Source organism: Microtus pennsylvanicus, chromosome 10, assembly GCF_037038515.1.
Source record: "Microtus pennsylvanicus isolate mMicPen1 chromosome 10, mMicPen1.hap1, whole genome shotgun sequence".
NCBI lineage: Eukaryota > Metazoa > Chordata > Mammalia > Rodentia > Cricetidae > Microtus > Microtus pennsylvanicus.
Genome location: NC_134588.1, coordinates 110,430,302 through 110,454,862, shown reverse-complemented (window position 1 = coordinate 110,454,862; position 24,561 = coordinate 110,430,302). Strand labels below are relative to the sequence as shown.

The 24,561-nt window shown below is 47.3% G+C and overlaps 1 protein-coding gene across 2 annotated transcripts in view; it reads right to left on the bottom strand.

The window, feature by feature from the left end:
• Nucleotides 1-24,561, bottom strand: part of Kcnh1 (potassium voltage-gated channel subfamily H member 1) — a 291,256-nt gene that overhangs the window by 186,286 nt on the left and 80,409 nt on the right. The window contains exon 6 of one of the 2 annotated variants that reach the window (XM_075989494.1): nt 19,738-20,211. In XM_075989494.1, the coding sequence (XP_075845609.1) occupies nt 19,738-20,211 (474 nt within the window). The remainder of the gene's footprint in view (nt 1-19,737; nt 20,212-24,561) is intronic. The other variant, XM_075989495.1, reaches the window with a different exon arrangement.

The following is a 24,561-nucleotide window of genomic DNA, read 5'->3' as shown; positions in this document are numbered from 1 at the left end:
TTGGAGCCTGTCCTGGAACTCACTCTGTAGACCAGGCTGGCCTCAAACTCACAGAGATCCGCCTGACTCTGCCTTCTGCGTGCTGGGATTAAAAGCATGCACCACCACCAACTAGCGAGTTAGTATACAACCTCTTAAAGCGGGGAGTTTTGTCATTGCAAAGTAAATGAACTTGAATAATGTTAGCGAGAGAAACAAGCAGGGCACAGAAGGACGAACAATGAAAGATGTCTACGTGCAATTATAAAACATAAACTCAGAAGCAGAGAGAATTACAAGAGCTCTGGGTGGGAGGGCATCGGAGGCGCTGGCCAACGGCTGTGACGTTTCAGTTAGGGATGTGTACAAAGTTTTAGAGAACCGTTGGACAGCATGGTGAACACTGCATTATACAACTAGAAATGGCTAAGATGTTTTATGTACACGCTATATAAAAAGTACCAAATAGGGACAAGGAAAATGGCTTAGTCAGTAATGTACTCATTCTACATATATGAGGACCTGACTTTGGACACCAAAAACCCATGTTTAAAAAAGTACGCATGGTAACATGCACCTATAATCCCAGCCTACAAGATGGGAGGTGACGAGAGGGCCCTTGGAAGCCACAGTGAATTCCAGGAAATGAGAGACTTCAAGGGTAAATGGATGAGTTCCCTCGGCAACACCGACAGAGGCTGTGCTCTGACCCCCCACCTTCACCCACATGTAAGCCCCCACATACACACCCACATGTGAACCCACACACACACACCTTCACCCACGTGAACACCCACATCCATACCCCTTCACCCACATGTGAACCCCCACATACACACATATACACAAAAATTGAATAGATCAAGTGATAGATGCCTTACCTAACTTGATTTAATCGTTCCTCAGCCTATGCATATCAAACATCCCACCCATTGTCCATCATAAATGTATACAATAGTTATGTATACAACCAAAATTAAGAGAATTTTTTTAAAAATTTAAAAATATACTTTTAAAGCAGGAGAATGCAGAATGAACCTACAGCCCCATTGTTTATGTCTGGCCTTCAGAGCTGGCTCTAATGTAAATAATGTAAAGCATCCTGAGAGCAGAGCTCCTGCCTGAACCTACAGTGTCAGCAGAGTGGAGTGTGGCCAGTTGGCGCGGGCCCACACTCACACCTTCAAAAAAGGGCAACTTCTCAGCGGGAATACTCTTTGACCCTGAGTGTCCCCTGAGGTCAGCAACTGTCCTTTTGGTTCCCGTCCTGGACTAACAACAACATGAGAAGTACTCGTTACTAAGTGGGCCCTGTGCCAGCTGCATGCCTTACTGAAGGTGAGAAACTGAGGCTGAGGCAATGAGATAAAATGCCACGCAGGTAGGAGAACCTGAGTCCAGTCCCCAGGATGCATGCTTGTTTGGTTTGGTTTGTCCTTTTGTTTGTTTTTTGTTCGTTTCTTGTTTTTTTATCCAGGCCTGGCAGCTTCCCAACAATAACAAGATGGGAAGCAGAGACAGGGAATCTCCTAAAACACCCAGGGCTGCTAGCCTGGCCTGCCAGGCAAAGAGCAAGGCCACTAAGAGATCCTGTCTCAAACACAAAGATGCTCCAAGAAATCTGAGGTCTTCTGACCTCTACAAGCATGTACTCACATGTACATGCATTCATATGTGCATACACATGTGCACACACTCACATGTGCATTCACTCATGTGCAGGCACACACATGTGCACACACTCGCATGTGCATACACTCACATGTGCACACACTTACAGGTGCACACACTCACATGTGCACACACTCGCATGTGCATTCACTCATGTGCAGGCACACACATGTGCACACACTCGCGTGTGCATACACTCACATGTGCACACACTTACAGGTGCACACACTCACATGTGCATACACTCGCATGTACATTCACTCATGTGCAGGCACTTGCATGTGCACACGCTCACATGTGCACACACTCACATGTGCACACACTCACCTACACACACATACCTGAAAGCCCAGGTTTAGTGGGCCCTAATGGGCCACGGTCATGTGATTCACAGGACCGGAGCAGTCTCTGTTATTCTGCCTGCTGCAGAGCGGGGAGTGCAGTGCTAGACTCTGCTCCAGCCGGGCCTCTCTCACAGACCTGCCTCATCACCCATCCACCTGAAGAAACCATGTCCTCTAGACCTCCCTGAGCCCTGAACTGTTCAATCGATAACCACTTAGCAGACTTGGAGTCGCAGGAGGTGGGGGTGGGGTGCCACACCTTTCCCAGAAACACAGAGCACATTTACTCCCTCATCCATCCTAGAAGCTCCTCTTTACACAATTATTGGGCTGAGACGCAGAGGTTCTGTAAAACGTTTAAACTGGAAGCATTTGCGGTAAACCAACCTCTCCTCACAGTGCGATTTTTCTTATGCAAATTGGTTCCTTTTCATCTACACACCCAGTTCAAAGAACCCAGCTTTGTAAAATCCCACGTACTTCTCCCTTTATTGCACGGTACCCCGTCTTCTGTTTTCTTTTTATTCCTCCATTAGTGGGGCTCCCAGTCTCTTCTGAACCATCACAGACAGACCCGCCGGCTTCCACACAGGCTGACATTTATGCTCGGCATCTGTTCTGCCTTCATGGGTTCATCTCCGGATCTTCACTACCATCCACACCTCTTCCCCATCTCATCCATGTGACAGCAGTCTTCTCGCTCCCTGAAGCTCCACCTACACGACCCCCACATGACCTCCACGTGTGCCCTCACAACTGTCACAGTTACTGATGTGCACACTACAGTCAAATCCCTTATTTTGATTAACATGTAAGTGGATTGTGAGGGGAGCAGAGTCAAGGTATTTGAAGCAGTCTTCTGGGACAGAGATCCCCTGCCTCTGCCTCCGTAGTGCTGGGATTAAAAGTTTGCACGACCACCACCCGGCTAGAAGATCAGTGCTTAACATGGAGAGTAAGCCTGTGTGCCTTTGGACCTGTGTGTGAACTCCCAATATGTGTGCAGAACCAGGCATGCCATAGCACATAGTGGGTCAGCACTCAGAACCTGTGTGACACTCATGTAGTCGATGAATGAACACTTTGTCTCCAGATCTTCCCAATACACGCAGGTTACAGCACATGGAGAAACTGCTTCTTATAGGAAAGCTCCAGCTTTAGTTGCTACAAGGCCTTTGAAACCAATGGTCAGTGCTCCTGTCTGTCCTACTCAATGCCTACAAGCTCACTGTACTAGCCTGATAATTTAAGTTTCATTGCAGACTCTCTTGGGCATAGGAACGTACGTCTGAAATGAACCCCGGAGGAGTTAGCAGGTCAGCACCGTTTGGTGTGGTTTCTACAGATTTCTCCCTATCCAGGATCACTGTATTCATGGAAGCTGGCAAGGGCTGGATAATTCCAAAGAAATTGGGTCCCTAGACTGCTGAGGACACAAGGCTAAACAAGTCACCATGGAAACCTTAAGTCGGTCTAGATCCTCAAGTGTAAAGATGAGCTTTGTTCTGACAAATTCCCCAACTTCTTCTCACCTATGAAGTCACCGTCAGACAACACACAAGAACCCTGTGTTTAGAAGGGGCTCTGTGAAATTTGAAGAGTAGACTAGACATGAAAATAAATAGATATGAAAATAGATAGACAGGTGTTTAAAGGGAATAAAGTCTTCTAAACTTTAAAAAGAAATAAAATACTTAAAAAGGTTATAGTAATTAACTCCAAACACAAAATGACTGGTATGCTCAGCAAAGAAACCAAGTCCCCACGGTGAAAGGTTGGTGCCAATCATGCCCCAGTGAAGACATCCCCAACCAGGCAGCATTTTAATTAAAAGAGAAAGTTGATTTCCCTGGGCTTATTTGTCTTCACTACTGTGTGATCTTGGCTCAGTCATCTAGGATTTTCAACATCCTCTTGGAAGTTAAGTACCTGCTGTCTGCAAGAACCAAGCGCCATGATCTCAAAGCAGCGACAGTCTCTTTCCTCTGAGTTGGGCTTGGCCACGGCAGACTGCAAAAGATGGCTATGAAGATAACATAAAGATACTGACTGTAGAGGGCCGGAGGAGACAGCTCAGCAGGGAAGAGCGCTGGCTGCTCTTGAGGAGGACCTGAGTTCAATTCCCAGCACCCATATGGTGGCTCACAACTGTCTGAACTCTAGTTCCAACAGATTTGATGCTCTCTTTTGACCTCCTTGAGTTCCTGCACACATGTGGTGCACATACAAACACACACATATATACACATACATATTTTTAAAATAATAAGTGTAATAGCTGATCTCAGTTGTCAATTGTTAATTTGATGAACTCTGAAATCATCTTTAAGGGATGCCTGTGAGGGAGTATCCCGATTGGTTAATTGTAAGGGATATTTTGAGGGAGTATCCTTATTGGTTAACTATAAGATATGCCTGTGAGGGACTATCCTGATTGGTTAACTGCAAGACATGCCTGTGAAGAAGTATCCTGATTGGTTAACTATAAGGCATGCCTGTGAAGAAGTATCCTGATTGGTTAACTGCAAGACATGCCTGTGAAGAAGTATCCTGATTGGTTAACTGTAAGGCATGCCTGTGAGGCAGTATTCTGATTGGCTAACTTTGATAGGGAACCCTGCTCCACTCTGGGTTCCTAGACTGTACAGAAAGGAGAAAGCCACCTGAGCATGGGTACTCACTTCTCACTGCTTCCTTACTATGGATGCAAAGCGCCAACTGCCTCGGGTTCCTGCCGCTGTGGCTTCCCCACCTTAACAGACTGTAACTTTGAACTGTAAGCCATTATAAAGCCTTCCATCCTGAAGTTGCTTTTGCCAGAGTATTTTAACACAGCAACCAGAAAAGTAATTAATACAGAGAGTCATGCAGACAAGAAGAATCCCTTTCAGCCCAGGCATTCCTGGGCCCATGTCCACGTTCTTGCTAGAGAAAGGCACTAAGCTCGTCAAAGGAAGATAAACCCCAGAGTGAGAGTGTGAGGTACACAGACACCATCAGCGGAGACACCTAACTGAAATCAATTAGAGAAAAACGGTGTGTGCCAGGGGTTAGCCAAAACTCTCCTGATTCCTATGGTCAGGCCCTTTACAGTCTGGCTTCTCCCTAACTATTCCACGTTACGCATCAGTAGATGTGTGGCATGGTAGCTTAACCAAATCAGCCTGCAATTGGGTCCCACATCAAGACTGCTAGCTACTCCTGTAACCCTGAGTGAATGGCCAGCTTCAACTTCCTCATGTACAAAAGGGAGGAGGAGGTACAAAATCCCCAAGGTTGTTATGAGAACTTCAGGAGATACTCACTAGCTGTCTAAAGGCCTTTCTCCTGTCTGGTATAATCTTTCTCCCCCCCCCCCCATTCTCTCTGTGGTGATAGAATACAAAACACCAACTAAATGACTACAGTTCCTTTGTTCTCATTTAAAGGTGGAGACAACACAACACAATTCTGACCATGAGGTGAGTAAAAGCTATGGCAGCGGCTTCCAGCAATGTCTTTGGGGAACAAGCCCAGGAAGCCCATGCTCATCGCCTCTTGTATTCTTCCTTCTTGTGCTCAGGATATGAAGTCAATGGCTAGAAATGGGACCTCCATCCCATGACCATGCAGGAAAAGGAGAGCCATGAAAATCTTACCCTGTGATGGCAGCCACTACGGTGCCATTTGCAATCTACCACAGGTCTCCATTCTGCACGAAAAACAGCCCTCGTCTCTGGGTCACTGCTGTTTGAGATGTGTCAGCGTTCATCAAATTAAATCCATTACTAACAAGCCTTGCTCTGTCTCCTCCTCTCCTTCCTCTGCTAAATGGATTCCATTAAAATACAAATACATGACACCCTGCCTCAAGGGAACAGGGTGGGAATCGAAAGGGGAAGACATCCGATGTCCTCTGGCCTTCACAAGCATGCACAAGGTCACACATGTGCATGCACACACACATACATCACACATTCACACACACACACACACCACAGGGATATACACACTTTCTAAGTTCTACGAGGATGAAAACAGATTCTCCAAATCTATTCTACCCACAGCTGTATAAACAGGCCCAGCAGGAGTCCATACCTCTAGAAGGCAGGAAGGTCTTATACACATATGACCAAGCATTCGTAAGCAACACTGCACAGCTCCTTCAAGCACATGGACACTCTCTACAATACAAGTGTCAATAGTCAGGCAGTTAGCACACACCCATTAATTCAAGTCCTCCAAGGACATCCAGGCCAGTAGACTACCATGAAATGAATTTTTAAAACTCATATTCTTCAAATTTTGATTATAGCATCATAAATTATAGAATGTGTGTGTGTGAGTGAGTGATGTGGAATTCCCCTCTGTATGCTATGAATACCACTGTGAATAAAGAAACAGCCTTGGCCTGTTGATAGGGCAGAACTTGGATAAGCAGGGAAAACTAAACTGAATGCTGGGAGAAAGGAGGCAGAGTAGGAAGAAGCCACGGGACTGTTGCCAGAGATAGACATGATGAAACTTTGTTGGTAGACCGCGGTGGTGATACATAGATTAATGGAAATGGGTTAAGGTAAGACGTAAGAGTTAGCCAATAAGAAGCTAGAGCTAATGGGCTAAGCAGTGATTAAATAATACAGTTTCTATGTGGTTATTTCAGTTCTGCGTGACCGGGAACAAACAAGAGGCTCCCTTCAACGTGTGTGTGTGTGTGTGTGTGTGTGTGTGTGTTACAAGATACACTAGAGCTATAATCCAAGGATATGTTAATACTCCGTAGGGGCAAAGAAGAAAAATACATGATGCCTGGCTTGGAGGAACCAGCTTAGGAATCACAGGGGAAGAGACATTTGAGCTAAGCTAGAAAGGACTGGGAAGATCATGAGAAACAGATGGGGAGTTAAGAAGACCGTCATGTTAAGGGACTGATGTGGGATGTCCTTCTGTATATGTGCTGCTTTTATTGGCTAATGAATAAAGCTGCTTTGGCCTGTGGCAGAGCAGAATATAGTTAGACTGGGAAAGATAGAGAGAGAGAGTAGGCAGAGTCAAAAAGATGCCATGTCACTGCCAAAGGAGAAAGATGCCATGTAGCTGCCCAAGAACAAGATCCTTGTGGTAAAATACAAAGTAATAGAAATGAGCTAATTTAAGATATAAGAGCTAACTAGAAATATGCCTGAGCTATTGGCCAAGCAGAGTTGTAATTAATATAGTTTCTATGTGGTTATTTGGGTCTGGGTGGCTGGGAATGAATGAGCAGTCTGTGCCTACAAAGGACAGACAAATACTGATAATGAACATCAAAGAAAAGCCGCCCTGGCTCCGGGAGTCGGCTCTGCCAGGCACTGCCCTGCTGCGTCCTTTCATTAATCCCACTGCCCCTTGGTCCCACAAGGTGAGCATCACCACACCCCAGTATCCCAGGTGAGCCACGGGGTCAACTACCTACCGCTGCTTCAGGCCCATCACAGGTGAGACAGCCTAGCGATGGGACTACGAGAAAACCAGCAGGGCTCTAACTCTGACCTATCATAGGCAATGCTTGTTAATTAAGAACTGTGAGCCACAAGCTATAAGAAAACTAGCATAAGCCATTGCAGACTTTTTATACTTTTATTGACGGGCACGCAGATGGCATGCATCAAATCCTTTTAAATGCAGATCAATGCAGTAGGAATACGAAGCTTGGAAGCGGTTCCCTAGCCGAAGTCTTCTGGTAACAGTTGACTAATAAACTCACAGGAATTCTTTCACTAAGAACAATGAAGAACCTACGCAGTTTGCTTTTAAATCAGCTTGAATGCATCAGTAAGCCAGCAGTGCAGCGGGGAATTATGGGGCCAAATCGCACACTCGGGGGGTGCCCAGCAGTCAGGCAGCTCTCCCTTGGGACACTTGCCAGCTCCAGGGCTAAGCTAAGACAATGAAGGCCTGAGCACTGCTTCTGACAGCTTCTTGGCTTAAGGAAACACAGGCAAACATCTAGAGGTGATAGAAGAGGGGGGGGGCTGGTACCCCTGCTCTTAGCCGGAACTAACTGGCTTTCAGACAGACCTGAATGAACCAGGAAAAGATCTTGCCGTAGGGTTTTTCATCTGTTGTTCAAGTGAGGCTATCGCTGTGCTCAGCTACACACATGCGCGTGCACACACACACACACACACACACACGTGCACGCACACACACGCGCACACACACACGAATTCGGATATTCTCTGAAGAAAAACAATGTCTGCATTCTAAATAGTTCTATAATTTTCACAAAGAGCATCTAGTACATACTGAAAATTAAACATCATGTAAGAGAATCTATATGAACAATAAGAGCAACTGAGGAGTAGAGGAGGCAGAGACCCTAGACTGCAGGTTATTTAAAGAAGACATTAAAATAATTACACTTAGTATATTTGACAAGATAAAAGGCAGGATCAAGAATATCAGGAGAAAAACTGAAGTATAAAATAGGCCAAGTGGCAATTCTAACTCCGAAAAATTAAGAACTGCTATGGTTTGGATGCTGGAAGTCCCAGAAGCTCTTGTGTTAAGGCTATCACCAGATACAACTGGGGGGAGGGGCTTGAGAAGGGGGGTCCCATTGGGCAGTCCTTAGGTCATCCTGGGGATGTAGTCATCTTGAAGGTGACTATGAGGTCTCTTTTCCCCTCTGCCCCTCTTTCACACTTCCTTCCCTAAGATCTGCTCACTCTAGGCTACTGTCCTTACCAGAGGCCCAAGCCAATGGGTCACATGACTCAGACTTAGGTCTCTAGAACTTAAGACAAACTAACAGTCATTTAGCAGCCCATTTGTCTGTGCCCCTTACAGGAACAGAAACTTACTAGTGCAGCAACCAAAACCTGAACTTAGAGGACGTTTTAAAAGTAACTGAGTAAAATGCAAGAGTGAATTGAGAGAGTAGGAGAGAAGTCAAAAGGAAAAAGAAAGTCCAGAATCAGGTATGGAGAAGCAAGGGGTTGGAAAATACAAAAAGAGAGTATAAAGAAATGGAGGGTGGAGAGTGGAGGGCTAATCTGTCCCTGAGGCTCAGGAGAAGGGAAGGCATTTCCAAAACCACCACCAAGTGACTCAGGCTGTGAGAGAGGTCACCATACTTGGTCCATGGTCTGTCCTTACACGGCCTAGGAACTGACAATGGTAATCACTTTTCAAATAGACAGACAGACAAATAAATAGAAGAGGAAGTGGGATTGGATAAAATTCAAACACTAAAAACCTTTCCACCCATTTCCAGCAAAGGCTCGATGACACCTGAGACACAGGAAGGAGCAAACCTTTGTGAGGTGCTCAATCCACCCTCTGACTGCTCTCTGGTCACCAAGGGGAATGACAGGGCTAAGGGGAGAAGCAGGGACAGGCGAGCAGACTGTCTGCCTTCTGCAGCCACCACAGGCCACCCACAGCCCTCAGCCAAGGCTGAACTCCCCTCTGAAGTGCTTTCCAGGCCTTTCTTTGTGTCTGACTGACTCCACTTCACATGAAGGACAGCCAGGCTCCTGACTCCAGTCCCTTGCTGCTTTATTCTCCTTGCCTGGTGTCTTTGTAAACTGTAGATCCCTGACAGATGTGGCCAGTGCTAAGCATGTCACCCTGAAACTGCTCACGGATAAAGAGAAAACAGAATCATTAGAAGCGTGTTGGGGGGCAGGGGCAGGGGGGGGTCCCAGCAACAAAACGAGAATTGGAACAAACGCTGAATTCTCATAAGAAACAACGAAGCAGAGACTTAGAACATATTTCCAAATGGCAGGCTAGAATCCAATAAATAGTGCAAACATCTCACAGAATTAAAATAAAATAAAGATATTTTCAGGCAAACAGAACGTAAGAGACTTCAACAGCAGACCCGATGGTACTAACAGGCATTCCCAAAGTAGGAAGGGAGGTTTACCACAGATAAGTTAGAAGATCGCCAAGGGATGAAGGCAAGAGAGAAGGTAACAGATAAATCCGCGTCTTTGCACAAACAGCGATACGCACTGACTTCAGCAGCACATAAACAGACAGAGAGGCGACTGTTAACATCTTAAAACCCTGGTAAGGCTTGGGAAAAGGTGTCAACACTATTCACAGCAGGAGCTGAAAAGTGAAGAATAAAAGATTAGTGAGAAAAACACAAAACAATTCCACAAAATGGGGGTAAGGTTGGGGTTCAGCCATAGCAAGATGGAAGATGGAAACGGGAAGAGCATAGTGGATACACAGAGGCAATGGCAATCCTCTGGGCTAAAGCAAGCGCTTCTCGTCGTTTTCTTACTGTTTGCTTGCTCACTTGCTAGCTGGCTAGAAAGGCCAGCGTAGTTGGGGAGATAAAGAGAAGGCTCAGCAGTTCAGAGCACCAGCTGGTCCTCTGGAGGACCTGGATTCAATTCCCAGCACATACATGCTGGCCACAACTATCTGTATCTCCAGTTCCAGGGGTTCCAATGTCCTCTTCTGGCCTCTCTAGGCACATGGCACACAAATACTCTTACACATTCAAAGATGATAATAATAACAGATGACTCAAATCAATAAAAAAAACCCGCTGATTTAAACTCTAAATAGGAGAGTATAGCAAAGGCTCGTGTTAACAGACAAGAACACACAGCACATAAGCACTAAAAATATTGACAGAGCTTCAAATAAATATTACCAGACAGATACATTTCAGTGTTAAAAGGTTCAGATCACCCAAAATATATAAAATTTAAATTTTAAAACAAAAGTATTTGTTCAAAAGCAACTAATGATAAAGGGAGTAAGCCCTTCAACATATGCATGAGAACAGGAAGGAAAGAGAACAACAGCAAAAGGAAGAGCAAGACAGGAAATGATTGTTAATTCCATTAAGTCCTTATCTCTCTCCCTCCTCTCTCTCTCTCTCTCTCTCTCTCTCTCTCTCTCTCTCTCTCTCTCTCTCTCTGTCTGTCTTTCTCTCTCTCTCTCTCACACACACACACACTGCACAAAAAAAAAAATCTAAAAAATAGGAAAATCCAGCTCTAATTGCCTTGCTGGTGAACTCTGTCCCTATAGAAATAGAGGTACTGTTAAAACTCATAACAAAACTACAGCAAACAACACAAAAAGAGAAGAAATATAAATAAATCTTAAACATATAAAGAAATCAGTGATCAAACCGAGTCCAGAAAAAAAAAATCTGTTCTTGCCTAGGCATGAAATAGGTGCAATTCATGCCTATACAGATGTGTAGTAGTTAGGTATCTACATCTTTATGGACATGTTACAGGTAGATCCATGCCAAGAGAGATGTGTGACAGGTGGAGATCCGTGTCTGTACAGATGTGTGACAGGTGGAGATCCATGTCTGTACAGATGTGTGACAGGTGGAAATCTGTGTCCGTACAGAAGTGTGACAGGTGGAGATCCATGTCTGTACAGATGTGTGACAGGTGGAGATCCATGTCTGTACAGATGTGTGACAGGTGGAGATCCGTGTCCGTACAGACGTGTGACAGGTGGAGATCCATGTCTGTACAGATGTGTGACAGGTGGAGATCCATGTCCGTACAGATGTGTGACAGGTGGAGATCCATGTCTGTACAGATGTGTGACAGGTGGAGATCCATGTCTGTACAGATGTGTGACAGGTGGAGATCCGTGTCTGTACAGATGTGTGACAGGTGGAGATCCATGTCCGTACAGATGTGTGACAGGTGGAGATCCGTGTCTGTACAGATGTGTGACAGGTGGAGATCCGTGTCCGTACAGATGTGTGACAGGTGGAGATCCGTGTCTGTACAGATGTGTGACAGGTGGAGATCCGTGTCTGTACAGATGTGTGACAGGTGGAGATCTGTGTCCGTACAGACGTGTGACAGGTGAAGATCCGTGTCTGTACAGATGTGTGACAGGTGAAGATCCGTGTCTGTACAGATGTGTGACAGGTGAAGATCCGTGTCTGTACAGATGTGTGACAGGTGGAGATCCGTGTCTGTACAGATGTGTGACAGGTGGAGATCCATGTCTGTACAGATGTGTGACAGGTGGAGATCCGTGTCTGTACAGATGTGTGACAGGTGGAGATCCGTGTCCGTACAGATGTGTGACAGGTGGAGATCCATGTCCGTACAGACGTGTGACAGGTGGAGATCCATATCTGTACAGATGTGTGACAGGTGGAGATCCGTGTCTGTACAGATGTGTGACAGGTGGAGATCCATGTCTGTACAGATGTGTGACAGGTGGAGATCCGTGTCTGTACAGATGTGTGACAGGTGGAGATCCGTGTCTGTACAGATGTGTGACAGGTGGAGATCCGTGTCCGTACAGATGTGTGACAGGTGGAGATCCATGTCTGTACAGACGTGTGACAGGTGGAGATCCATGTCTGTACAGATGTGTGACAGGTAGAGATCCGTGTCTGTACAGATGTGTGACAGGTGGAGATCCATGTCTGTACAGATGTGTGACAGGTGGAGATCCGTGTCTGTACAGATGTGTGACAGGTGGAGATCCATGTCTGTACAGATATGTGACAGGTGGAGATTCGTGTCCGTACAGACGTGTGACAGGTGGAGATCCATGTCTGTACAGATGTGTGACAGGTGGAGATCCATGTCTGTCTAGATGTGTGACAGGTAAAGATCTGTGTCTGTCTAGATGTGTGACAGGTGGAGACCCATGTCTGTACAGATGTGTGACAGGTGGAGATCCATGTCTGTACAGATGTGTGACAGGTGGAGATCCATGTCTGTACAGATGTGTGACAGGTGGAGATCCATGTCTGTCTAGATGTGTGACAGGTGGAGATCTGTGTCTGTCTAGATGTGTGACAGGTGGAGATCTGTGTCTGTCTAGATGTGTGACAGGTGGAGACCCATGTCTGTACAGATGTGTGACAGGTGGAGATCCATGTCTGTCTAGATGTGTGACAGGTGGAGACCCATGTCTGTACAGATGTGTGACAGATGGGGATCCATGTCTGTACAGATGTGTGACAGGTGGAAATCCATGTCTGTACAGATGTGTGACAGGTGGAGATCTGTGTCTGTCTAGATGTGTGACAGGTGAAGCTTCGTGTCATGGTGAAGAATGGAAATACTAGAATGTGCGCTGGTCAAATGGAACCTGAGTGGGAGGGGAAGGAATGGGAGGGGAAGGGAGGAGAGGAGAAGAGAGTGGGGGAGAGGAAAGGGAAGGGGAGGGGAGGGGAGGGGAAGAAGAAAGGGAGGGGAGAGGAATGAGGGGGAGGGGAGGGAAGGAGAGATTCCAGGCCACAGAGCAGTGTGTCTCTCAATGCCCTCCCATCAAACCTGATCACTCCATGGGCCCTGTGCCAAGCATGGCATCTGAACCCTACACTTCCAGTGGAGGCTCTATTAAAGAAGCCATCTGTCCCTCCAACACCCTCCCTTCCATGAGCAGGAACAAGAACAAAACTGCTGCATCCATACACCCACAAGAAAGTCCTAGAAATGCTATGGGGGCAGCCAGGGTGCTGCTAGCCCTCTAGCCTGGTCTCCAATGCTCACTTTGAGTTAGCAGGCACCTCCTGAAGTGGACGGGTCAAAACTTCAGGTGAGCAACTTGTGTGAGATTCAGCCACAGGCCCTGGCACACGCGTGCAGGGCTGGCTGGTGATAATGGGGGTTGGTGGCAACTCCAACACCCAGCCCGCTCATCTCTCCTCAGAGAATGCCTCTCCGTTCCTCTGAGATGACTCTGAACGCACACGAGTGAGGTGTGCTCTGTGGCGTGCACCTGTGGCTGGCTCCCAGCCCTCACCTGCCCTTCTTTCCAGTAGACACTCACTGATTCCTTCCCTGCCCAGGGAAAAGGGTGGGAGGGGGCATCTGGGCTTTTCTTTCCGAGTCGCAGAAATGCGGGACAATCCTGCATCTTACAGCAGCAACAGGGTCTGTGTTTTTACTTACAAACATTATTTTTAGAGTACTTTTCGTTTAGAACAGAGTGGAGCGAAGTGCACAGAGCCCACTGTCACTAATGACTTGCACTAGCCCAGCACGATGCAACCACTGAGTCAATGCCAGTTGTCACTAATGCCTTGCACTAGTTCGGAACAACACAACCACTGAGTCAATGCCAGTTGTCACTAATGCCTTGCACTAGTCTGGCATGATGCAACCACTGAGTCAATGCTGATGCTTATTAGCAGAGGTACAGAGCTGGTGTCCAGGGCTCGGTATCTCTCCAGCATGGCGTGTGATTCAGACTGGTGTTGAGAGACACGTGGCCATCCCAATGTCACCCAGGTCACTTCTCTGCCCTGTGCCTCCTCTTTGCCTCCTCCTCCTCCTCTCTAAACTCCTGGCGAGCACTCCTCTCTCCACACGGGATCAGAGAATAGGTAGATTTATTTCACTTAGCAATGTAAGTCTACATTTCCTCCACATCTTTCCCTGATGAGGTAACTCTTTTCTTGATGAATGATATCCCAGGATAGGCTTAGGCCACAATGTTTCTTTAGTTATAGCAACATTTGGAAGTCAGCACTGAGAAGCACTGGCTATCATTTCAGCCTGAACCAGCGCCGACTCTGCCCCATCTCCTCCTCGAGCAGAGCGGGGGTGAGACCCATGGATGTCGACAGACTCATCTCAGCAGCCTACGGTAGCTCCTTGATATACATCAGTGAGGCTTCCAGCAAGTAAGTCACTGTGTCTGGAGGCACAGGGACAGACACGAACTCATCCTGCAGCATTCTTGATTCTGTGCCCCTTCCCTTGGCCTTTATACCTTTCACGTCTGTGTGAAGCATTTCTGCTACCCAGTTACAGTCAAAACTGAGAAGCAAGCAGACATAGTCTCAGGTAAGAAGAACTGCAGAGGGAACATGGTCAAGCCGAGGCTCAGCTGGAAGCTGGGAGGTGTTGTGGCCTTCACAGGGCCTGAGGTAGGACAAGACAAGGGTGGGTGAGGTAGGTCAGACCAGATGCTGTGGGTCAGAAAACAATCTGAGGGAAGGGGTGGGGCTGACACAGGGTCTCCCCAGAAAGCCTAGGCTACTCTCAAACTCACGGTCTTTCTTCTTCAAATTTCTGAGAGCTAAGATTGGAGACCTCCAACATAAAATCAGACTTCTTTTCATGTTTTGTTTTTGTTTATTTGTCTGTTTGGGAGTTTTTTGAGATAAGGTTTTACTGTATCTCCAAAACTTGACTTGAATTCAGTATCCCCTTGCCTTAGGTCTGTACCACACCAGCCTGTAGCCAGCATCTTTAACAGCAGAAAGCTGGCCCAGAGTGGTTTCCAGACAGCAGTGACTTACAGTGACAGAAGGCAACAAGGGTCTAGGGACTGAAACATGGTCTTCCTGGCAACCCAACCCTCCAGCAAGGCAGCATGAGAAAGCACAGGCTGAGGTACGGGAGCCCACAGGCCAGCCTCTTACAAGACAGCCTACTTACAAGACAGGGACAGTGCCTGCTCTGCGGAGTGGGACAGACCAAATCCAAGGAGACAGCGTGACAGGCACAGGGTCACACACAGTAGAAAAATCACCCTTCTCCTTACTCCCCAAAGAGCAAAACATTTAGGACCCTCAGAAGATGAAGAGTGTCTGCCTCCATCAGCAAGCCTCACTTTTAGTGACTATCAGCCGGTAATTGGCACCAGCTGGCTGGGCTGCTGTGTGTTACCCAGCCTAGGAGGAAGGTGACGCCTCTGATCAGCATACCCCAAGAGTGATCCAGTGACACACAGTCTTCCCTTCTCCTCTGCACTTCCACACCGCAAGAGCAAACAAGCACCAAGGTTTCCTTAGGAGAAGGAAAGCTTCATCCCTCACGACCCCAGTGCAGTCAGGAAGCATGCCAGGCCAACCATCGGCCAAGGGCTCCGACATACCCTTCCTGAGTGCCAGCTCCCCCAGTCTCCAGACCTCTGTCCTTCAGCCCAGTGAACTAACGCGCAGACATATCCCCAACAGCCCCAGAGCAGATGGTCACCCACAGGCAGAGAGTGACGCAAAAGGAGGCCATCTACATAAGGGAAGCAAGCAAAAACAAAGGGGTCATTTTCAGCTTGAACCACCAAGAGGGCAATAGCCACAAGCTGGATCCAAGACCACAGGCACTAGTGATTCTCTCCAGCTCTTTCCTGAGCCAGACCTGAGCTGGATCCAATCTTTCCCCCTCAAGACTCTCTGCCACCAAACACACACATACACATGCATACACACACCACACACACACACACACACACACACACACACACACCACTCATAGCAAAGACATTTCTGTCTTGCCCCCTCTTCTTTGGTGGTCTCCACTGGCACCCAGACCACTGGCATAATTGAGAAGACACCAGGAAAAATCAGTTAAACTCTGTGTACTTTTTTTTAGTGGCAAATGAGTCAGTAGTTTCTTCATTCTTCCTGTGGTCTCCCAGAATAAGAATCTAGACCAGAAAGTATTATAGTCTTAGGTCATCAAGGCTAAGACGTCATCCACAGGTAACAGGTATGGAGGGTGAGCCACCAAACCTTTAATCAGAGCACTACCTAAAGGGACTTCACTGTACTCTCCCCAAGACTAACTCTTGATGCCCCTCATGGCCTCCCAACCTCCTCTGCCTGCCTCTGGCCCAGCCCTCCCCTCCCATTATGTTAATGGTAGCTTTTCCCAAAAGGGTGGCCTTTGGGGACGGGTCGGTCTGCCCTCACTGGGCATCGTATCAACATCACAGTTGCCTCCTCTGTACCACCATACCCACCATACCCAAGTCCCAACTTCTCCCCCATATTTCACACATGTTAGAAGTCAGTGTAGTGTGCCCGTTCCATCAGCTTGTCATAGGCAAGAAGGGAGAGAGGGCAGGAGGGGCACCAAGTGATTGAGATCACGCATGGGGCAGATGTCCCTGTGTCTGCCCTCTTACCCGAGAGCTCATAAGGTCTTCTCCATCTCTGACCTCCAGTGACCTCCACTCATCATCTGCTAAATGTCCCCCCTCCTTCATTTTCCTCCCCTGGCACTGAGGGTCAAAGGGCAGAGGTAAGGCCTCTTATCTTTACAAAGAGCTTCTGCAAGTAAGGCCAATGCAGAGCAGAGTAAGAGCCCAGCAAATCTGAGCTTGGAGCTGGCAGGGAGCTCAAAGTGGCATGGACCAGGCTGGTGGTGACCGCGGTACAACAGGAGGTCCTGAGAGCCGACCCCCCCGCTCCCTCACATCAGGACTGGTGTGTGAAAGACACTTTCAGCTGTCACCCAAAGCTTTAAAACTGTCCTGACTGGATCCTTAATCCAAGAAGCACTGCTTATGATCATGAGGGGGTAGGAGAGCTGGTTCCAAGCCCTTTACCTCCTGAAGCCTACAGATAGCAGATGCCTTTCCTATTTCCAATCCATCCCATGAACACGGAAATCAGGCCATCACCGGGTGCTCGGAATTGAAGGCTTCCCAGCTCAGCACGCACAGTGCCTGAGGACAAGCTCTTGCTCCTGTTAGCCTCCAGGCTGTGGAGCCACACTTTCATGTGTGTTTGTAGCTCTGCCAGATCCCAGGGTGAACCCATGGATGCTGAAGACCTGTTCTGCTTAGCTACAGAATTCCAGCACCACTGCAATAAATAGCGCATGGTTTATCTTACTAACCCAAGTGGCTGTGTGAGTGTGTGTGTGTCTGTCTATATGTATGTGTGTGTGCATGTGTATGTGTGTATGGTGTATATATATATATATATGTGTGTGTGTGTGTGTGTGTGTGTACATATGTATAAGGTGTGTGTATGGTATATGTGTATGTTTATGTATTGTGAACATGTGTATATGGTATATCTATGTGTGTTTGTGGACATGTGTGTATGGTACGTATATATTTTATGTGTGTATATATGTGAAAGGTATATTTATGTATGTGGTTGTATGTTTGTGTGAATGTGTGTATATGGTATGTGTATGGTATGCACTTGTGTATATATATATGCATGTGTGCATGGTATGTGTATGTGAACATGTGTGTGTGCAGTGTGTATATGGTATGTACTTATATGTGTATATATAGATGTGTGTATGGTGTATCTGTGTGTATGGATGTACACCAGTGTGCACAGTACACAGAAGCCAGAGTAAGACATCTGGTATCTTACTCTCTCGCTCTCCACCTCATTTCATGAGACGGGGTCTCTCACTGACACCGGAGCTGAGTTCCAGCGAGGCTGGCGGGCTGCAGGGAAGCAGTTACACCTTGTGTGCTAAGATCTGAACTCAGGCCCTCTTGCTTTCAAAACCCTCCTGCTCGTTGAGCTCTCACAGTTCCTCAAGGGTTAGATTGTTTGTTTGTTGTAATAAAATATTAATTTCCCGGGTGTATACAAAATGCTCTTTTGGATTATAATAATTCATTTGAATTATCCAAGCCAATGACACAAACTTTTTTGAAGCTGGATCCACAGAGAAAAGCATTTCCCAGTGTGCTCTGCACTCACAGAGGTGATTCTGAGTTTGCCAATGTCTGTTCCCACTCATTTCAGCTCCTTGCAACTCAGAAGCCGTGCAGGAGTTAGTCCTTGAAATGCTTGTACACACGTGTAATGCCACACTATAATACAGCACTGAGGAGGCTGAGGCAGGAGGATTGCAAGTTTAAAGTCAGCTACGTTACAATTACCAGGCTAACTACACAAGACCCCGTCTCAAAAACAAACGAAGTACTTGAAAACCTTGCACACCAACAGAGCCGGGGCTGTTCTGAACCGAGAGCGTGTGTGTATCACGCTGTGTCCTCCACACTTTAACCTCGGCAGCACTTGGTAGGGAAGCTCCCCTCATCCAGGGAGTAGCATGGCCATTTGGTTTTCGAACAGGAAGCAGCTGATGTCATCAGCAACTGCTGATGCTAGTCTGAAGGCAGAGGCACAGTGATACCTCCTTCCATGGCTGCCCTTTACCCCAGAGGATGTGCCAAGCCTCAGCTCAGCCTCCAAATGACTGCCTAGATGACAGGCTAATCCTCCTGACCCTCTGCCATCTGAGACAATATGATCCCGGTGCTGAACACACTGGCTTGTCAAGCAAGCCGCCTTATCTTAATCCAGAATGGAGAAGAACTCCCCACTGAGCAGGAGTCACATGGGAATCTACACTGCTCTGGAAGGGACTTGGCATCCTTGCTTTCTCAAAGGAGACATTCGCTCCTAACTAGTCCAGGGGCCCCTTCCGGCCACAGGCACCCACCTGTTCAGTGTCTACCTAAGCACATCCTAATCCCAACATGGTTGCAAAGCATTTACAAGACTAAGACTCCAAAGCAATAGACCCTACAACCACCGCACTCAACTCCAGCATGGACCCGAGGAGCCAAGCAAACAGTCACCTCCAAACTCATTGCAACATTCACCCAGAAGAAAGAACGAGAGGAAACGCATCAGTGACCACCAGTTAGCAGCCTGTGAAACAGCTCCAGGGCAGATAAAGAGAAGGCCCCACCCTCAGAATATCCAACAGATACACATCCAGTGGTTGAGTGACAGGCTCCCTGGTGCAATGGCCATGCATGGCTGCTTCTGCAGCCTCCCCTCCCTGAGCCACCGGCTGCACTCCACACGGAGGAAGAGTGAGCCTTTGGTCTCTTCCACACCCGCTCACTGACATGCAGGGCCTCTGGGCCTCCCCAGGGCAGGAACGGCAGGCAGGGTATCCACGGCACATGCGACCTCTGTTGTGGCCATCGCGCATGCTGCCTCCCACCCACTCGGGGGACTCTTGTGCTGACCGCCCGCATTTCATTCAGCATTAAAGACATGACAACAAGGTCCAAGAGTTGAGGGATGTACCTGACTCTCTCTCCCCTCCAGTGGTGGTGGAATCTGATCAGCAAAACCAATCTTCCCTGGATCACCTATAAAGGCACTAACCTCATCCACGTTCTCAAAAGCGTTGATGACGTCGTAGGGCAGGCAGGACAGAAGGTCGATCACAAACCACGTCTTCAGGTAGTTCATGCGGATAAGCTTGGGGTCAGATATCACTTCCCCCGCTGGCCCGACAAAGGTGGTATGAAAATTCAGAACAATGTCCACCAAAAAGATGACGTCCACAATGCTGTCCACCACCAGCCAGGCCACATTGTTCTGCCTGGTCTTAAAGGAGACGTTGTAAGGGACCAGGATGGCCGTGTAGAAGGTCAGGATCAAGATGATCCAATCCCACGTGGTCTTAAAGACACAGTAGTGTAAGATGATGTGAGGGGGGGTCTTTGGCGCCTCTTGCTTGTACTGGGGCAGGATGTCTGAGCCCAGTTGCAGGACCTGTGCAGAAAAACATGAACAAGAGAGACAGTTAGGATTTAACAGAATCATCTCACCACTTGGCGTCTGCCAGTGGCAAACGCTCACAACTCTTTGAACAGATCATTAGCTGCACTAACAGATGCTGACGGAGAATGAGAGAATTCATGTGAGCGTGGTAACAGGAGTGCTCATACTGAAATGAGGGCAGCCTGCTGTCTGGCTGCCTGTAAGCTGAGCAGTGTGCCAAACACGTCAGTTGCATCCATTGTCTTGCTCATTTCTAAACACAACCTTGTTTGTGTCTTTCCCTCTGGCCAATTTTATATGTGACAGGTGAGAAGCTGAGCTGGTGAATGAAGCAACTTTATTTAACCAACATTTACATATTTATTGTTTGGTGCCAGGAACAGTGTGGTGTAGGCCCTGGGCATCCGACAATGAAGAAAGAACACAGGGCCTACTTGCTTGGAGCTCAGTCTTATAGACACACTGATGATCACGTCAAACTGTGTGGAGGGCTGATTTGATCATCTTTCCTGAGAAGGTGGGGAGGGGTGCAGGGGTGAGACAGTCTATCCTCCACCTCCACCTATGCCCAGAGCTCTTCTGGGCTTGAGGCAGAACTTCTCTTCTTGTGAGAAGGACCTTTCACTAGAGCAATTAAGGAAGCCTGAGGACTGAGGTTCAGCTCAGTGAGTAGAATGCTCCCCTAACATGTACAAAGCCTGGGTGTGATTCCCAGTACCACAGAAGCCAGGTGCAGTGGTCCCTGCCTGTAATCCCAACACTGGAGAAGCAGCAAGGAAGACAGAAAACTCCAAAGCTTTAGGTCATCTCAGCTACATAGTGAGTTTGAGGCCAACCTGAAACATATGAGACCCTGTCCTCCTCCCACCAAAACGGGGAGTGTGGGCTCGAAGAATAAAGCAAATAAAAGCAACTAAGTAGAGTTGCTTCTGAAAACATGGAGTAGGAACACAGACACAGCAGGGTGCTCCCTTGACTTTGTACCTTAGGTGTGCCCGGTCTTAGAATGGAAGAAGTAACCTGAATACCAAGGCACCCAGACAATGCCACTGTGCACACAAAAGCCCATTCCTCCAGCTAAAGGACTGAGCACCACGCAACTCCTAAAGACAGAAAGCCATCAGACCCTGCTGCTGGAGCCCTTTGCTGCAGAGACTACTGTGCCCTGAAGTAAGGTCCTCTTGGAAGCCAGCTTCTCCTTCCCAAAAGGTGAAAGCAAGCAGCCATCCTCTCTCCCTGAAGGGGTGAATTATGAAGAGGAGGAAGCCCAAGATCCCACCATGCCCCAGCAGTAGATGGTCACCCCTGGTACCCACATCCCAGAATGGTATCAACGTAAGAAGAAAGAGTTGGGAGGAGGAACCAACCTTGTCACCTCACAGCAAGGGACACCCTGCTAGTCACAGAGGCATAGACTTGAGATGCCAGAAAGCAGGAGAGGCAGTGCAAGGTTGAAGCTAGCCTGGGCTACACAGTGTATCCCTCTGTGTTAGTCGAGATGAAATGACAAAGTGTTCTTTGACCCAAGCTTGATATAATCTGGGAGGAGCCTGCCCTGTCCTCTGCCATGTAAGTGTTATAGGGAAGCCACCCCAAACCAAAGTTCTAAGAGAGATCTAAAGTCAATATTCAAAATGACCCGGTCCACAAATGTCAGCCGTTATACGAAGAACCCCAGGAATAGCAAACTGAGTGAGAAGCAGTTAATCAGTAGATGCCAGCACCAAAAATGGCAAAGACATCAGAAGCACCCAACACAAAATTTCTTGGGCAGGCTTGGAAACGAATGGCACAGAAAGAGCAGCTACAAAGAGGAGCCAAACGGATGCTCAGACCCCAGATACAGAAGCTACCAGTGGGTAGCCTCAGCCACGGAACCTCAGGGGGGAGTGAAGGGGTAAGCAACATGAAGACAAAACACAGCCTGAATCATTTTGCAGTTACTGTTCTGTGACAGACAAGACCACAGCAACTCAGAGAGAAGGGCACAGTACAAGAGGACCAAGGCATCAGGAAGACGGGTGGCCCTCCCGGGAAGGTACTCAGAAGGATTTGGGAGAGCATAAGCAAGCGTTATAGAAATGAAGGGGAAACTCATCCTTGGAACATCTTTCTCAACGAACAATCAAGCAATAGGTAGAAGATTAGCAAGGATGGGGAAGTTGTAGCTCAGTGATGGAGAACTTGCCAAGGACCTTGAGTTCCATCCTTAGCATGAAGTAAGAAAGAGGGGAGGAAGGATGAGGGATAGAACTCACAAGGACATAGAACGTGATGATACCAGGAAACCATTCAATTTGATACCAAGAGAACCCTCTTCCTGCAGGAGCAGAACATCCAGTCTCTTCAAAGTACATAGAGCGTTATCCAGAGAGCCTTATGCTAGTCTATCTGACAAACCCGGACACTTAAGTAAAACCACACAGTGCCTATCCTCCACCACACATGCTGCAAATTGATCACGGAGAGACAGCAAGAAAATATCCAAACTCTTTAAAACTAAACAGCACATTCTTTTATAACCCTTGGGCCAAGTGGAAGTATCAAGAGACAATTAAAATATGCTGAATTCAATGGGAATGCAAACTCAACACCTGAGAGCTGTGGAATGCTGCTGAGGCCAGCTGAACGGGAAACATGCAGAGGTAGAAGTGAGAGTCTCTAGCCAATAATCAACCTCTCACCTCAAGAACCCCCGTGAAGAACCAGCCTGGGCAAAGCAAGCAGAGGGAATAATAAACAGAAGTTAATGGAAGCCAAAGCAACAGAAGAGAGACGAGCCAGCAGCTGTAAAAGATCAATAAATTACACTGGGGCTGGGGGGTTGAACCATAGCTCGGTTACTAAGGCCTTGGGTTCACTCCCTAGCACCAACATACAAAATAAAATCCAGCATCGACTGACAAAGAGAAACAAGGATGGATGAGTAGAGATTGTCGATGGGAACCCAGAGGCAAGGAAAGAGAGCAAGGAGGGGCAATGGCGGCTCGGTACTTAGATCTTCAACAGATGGATCCGCAAAGGCACACAGTGTGGTAGTTCATAGCCCAGAACCGAGGGGCTACGCTCCTACTGTTCAAACTCCCAAAGCGGACCTCTCCAGGCCCAGGTGGTTTTAATGAAAACATCTCCAGATCTAAAGACGAATTCACAGCAATTTTGCACAATGTCTTGCAGAAAATAGAATCAGAAAGGATACTTCTCAATTCATTCTGTGAAATTAGTGTTATCTTGGCTCCCAAACCAAAGACTGTACAGAAAACTACAAATATCCCTCATAAACAGTCATACAAAAGTCCTTGCCAGCTGCAGCAGAGAGCATTTAGCAGTATTCAAAAATGAATTACTATAGCCGTATATTCCAGGAGTGAAAGCTAATTCAATATTTGAAAAATCAGTGATTGATAAAAGTCAGTACCCATTCATGATACTTAAAAAAACCTTTGGAAATAGGAATATGAGGGGATTTCTAAAACTTGTCAAAACGGAAGGGAGACAGGGGTGGAGAAGGAAGACAGGAAAGAGAGAGACAGATGGTGAGGGAGAGACAGGCCCTGTGACCTACAGTTAACCGACTTTACGATGAAAGCCCGAGTGCTATCCCATTAAGATGAGAACAGGCAGGACACAGGCTCTTAAGAGTTGTGCTCAGCCCTGTCTCACCACACAGTCAAGTCAAATGGGTAAGACCAGCATCCAGCTCATAAGGGGAGCCACCCAGTGAACCCCCTTGCAAAGAGCACAGTGGTCTCTGTAGAATCCACAGAGAAACCTGCAGAATGAACAGAGCACTTAGCAAGTTCAAGAAGAGAAGCATATGAAAGCCATTGCCTTCCTACAACACAGACACGAACACTAAAATGCTACACTCCCGTTTATAACTGCTAGAAGTCATGTAGGTGTAAATATAGAAAAACGTGTCGCACTCAAATGTCGAAAACAACAACATGCTGATGGAACCAAGCCAAGAAGTGAGGAGACACTGTGCTCAGAACTCGGAAGACCCAACACACTAAAGATATCCATTCCCCCAAATGGACATCTAAGTTTAGCACAGTTCCTATCAAAATGCTAGCGAGAATCTTCATAGATACATATGCTCAAAACATGCTAAAATTATATGGAATGGCAAAAGAATTAGAATTCCTGAAGTAATTTTCAATAAGAAAGAAGTGGTTAGCCGGGTGGTGGTGGTGCATGCCTTTAATCCCAGCACTCAGAGAGGCAGAGGCAGGGGGATCTCTGAGTTAGAGGCTAGCCTGGTCTATGGAGTGAGTTTCAGGACAGCAGGGGATACACATACAAACCCTGTCTCAAACACACGCGCGCGCGCACACACAC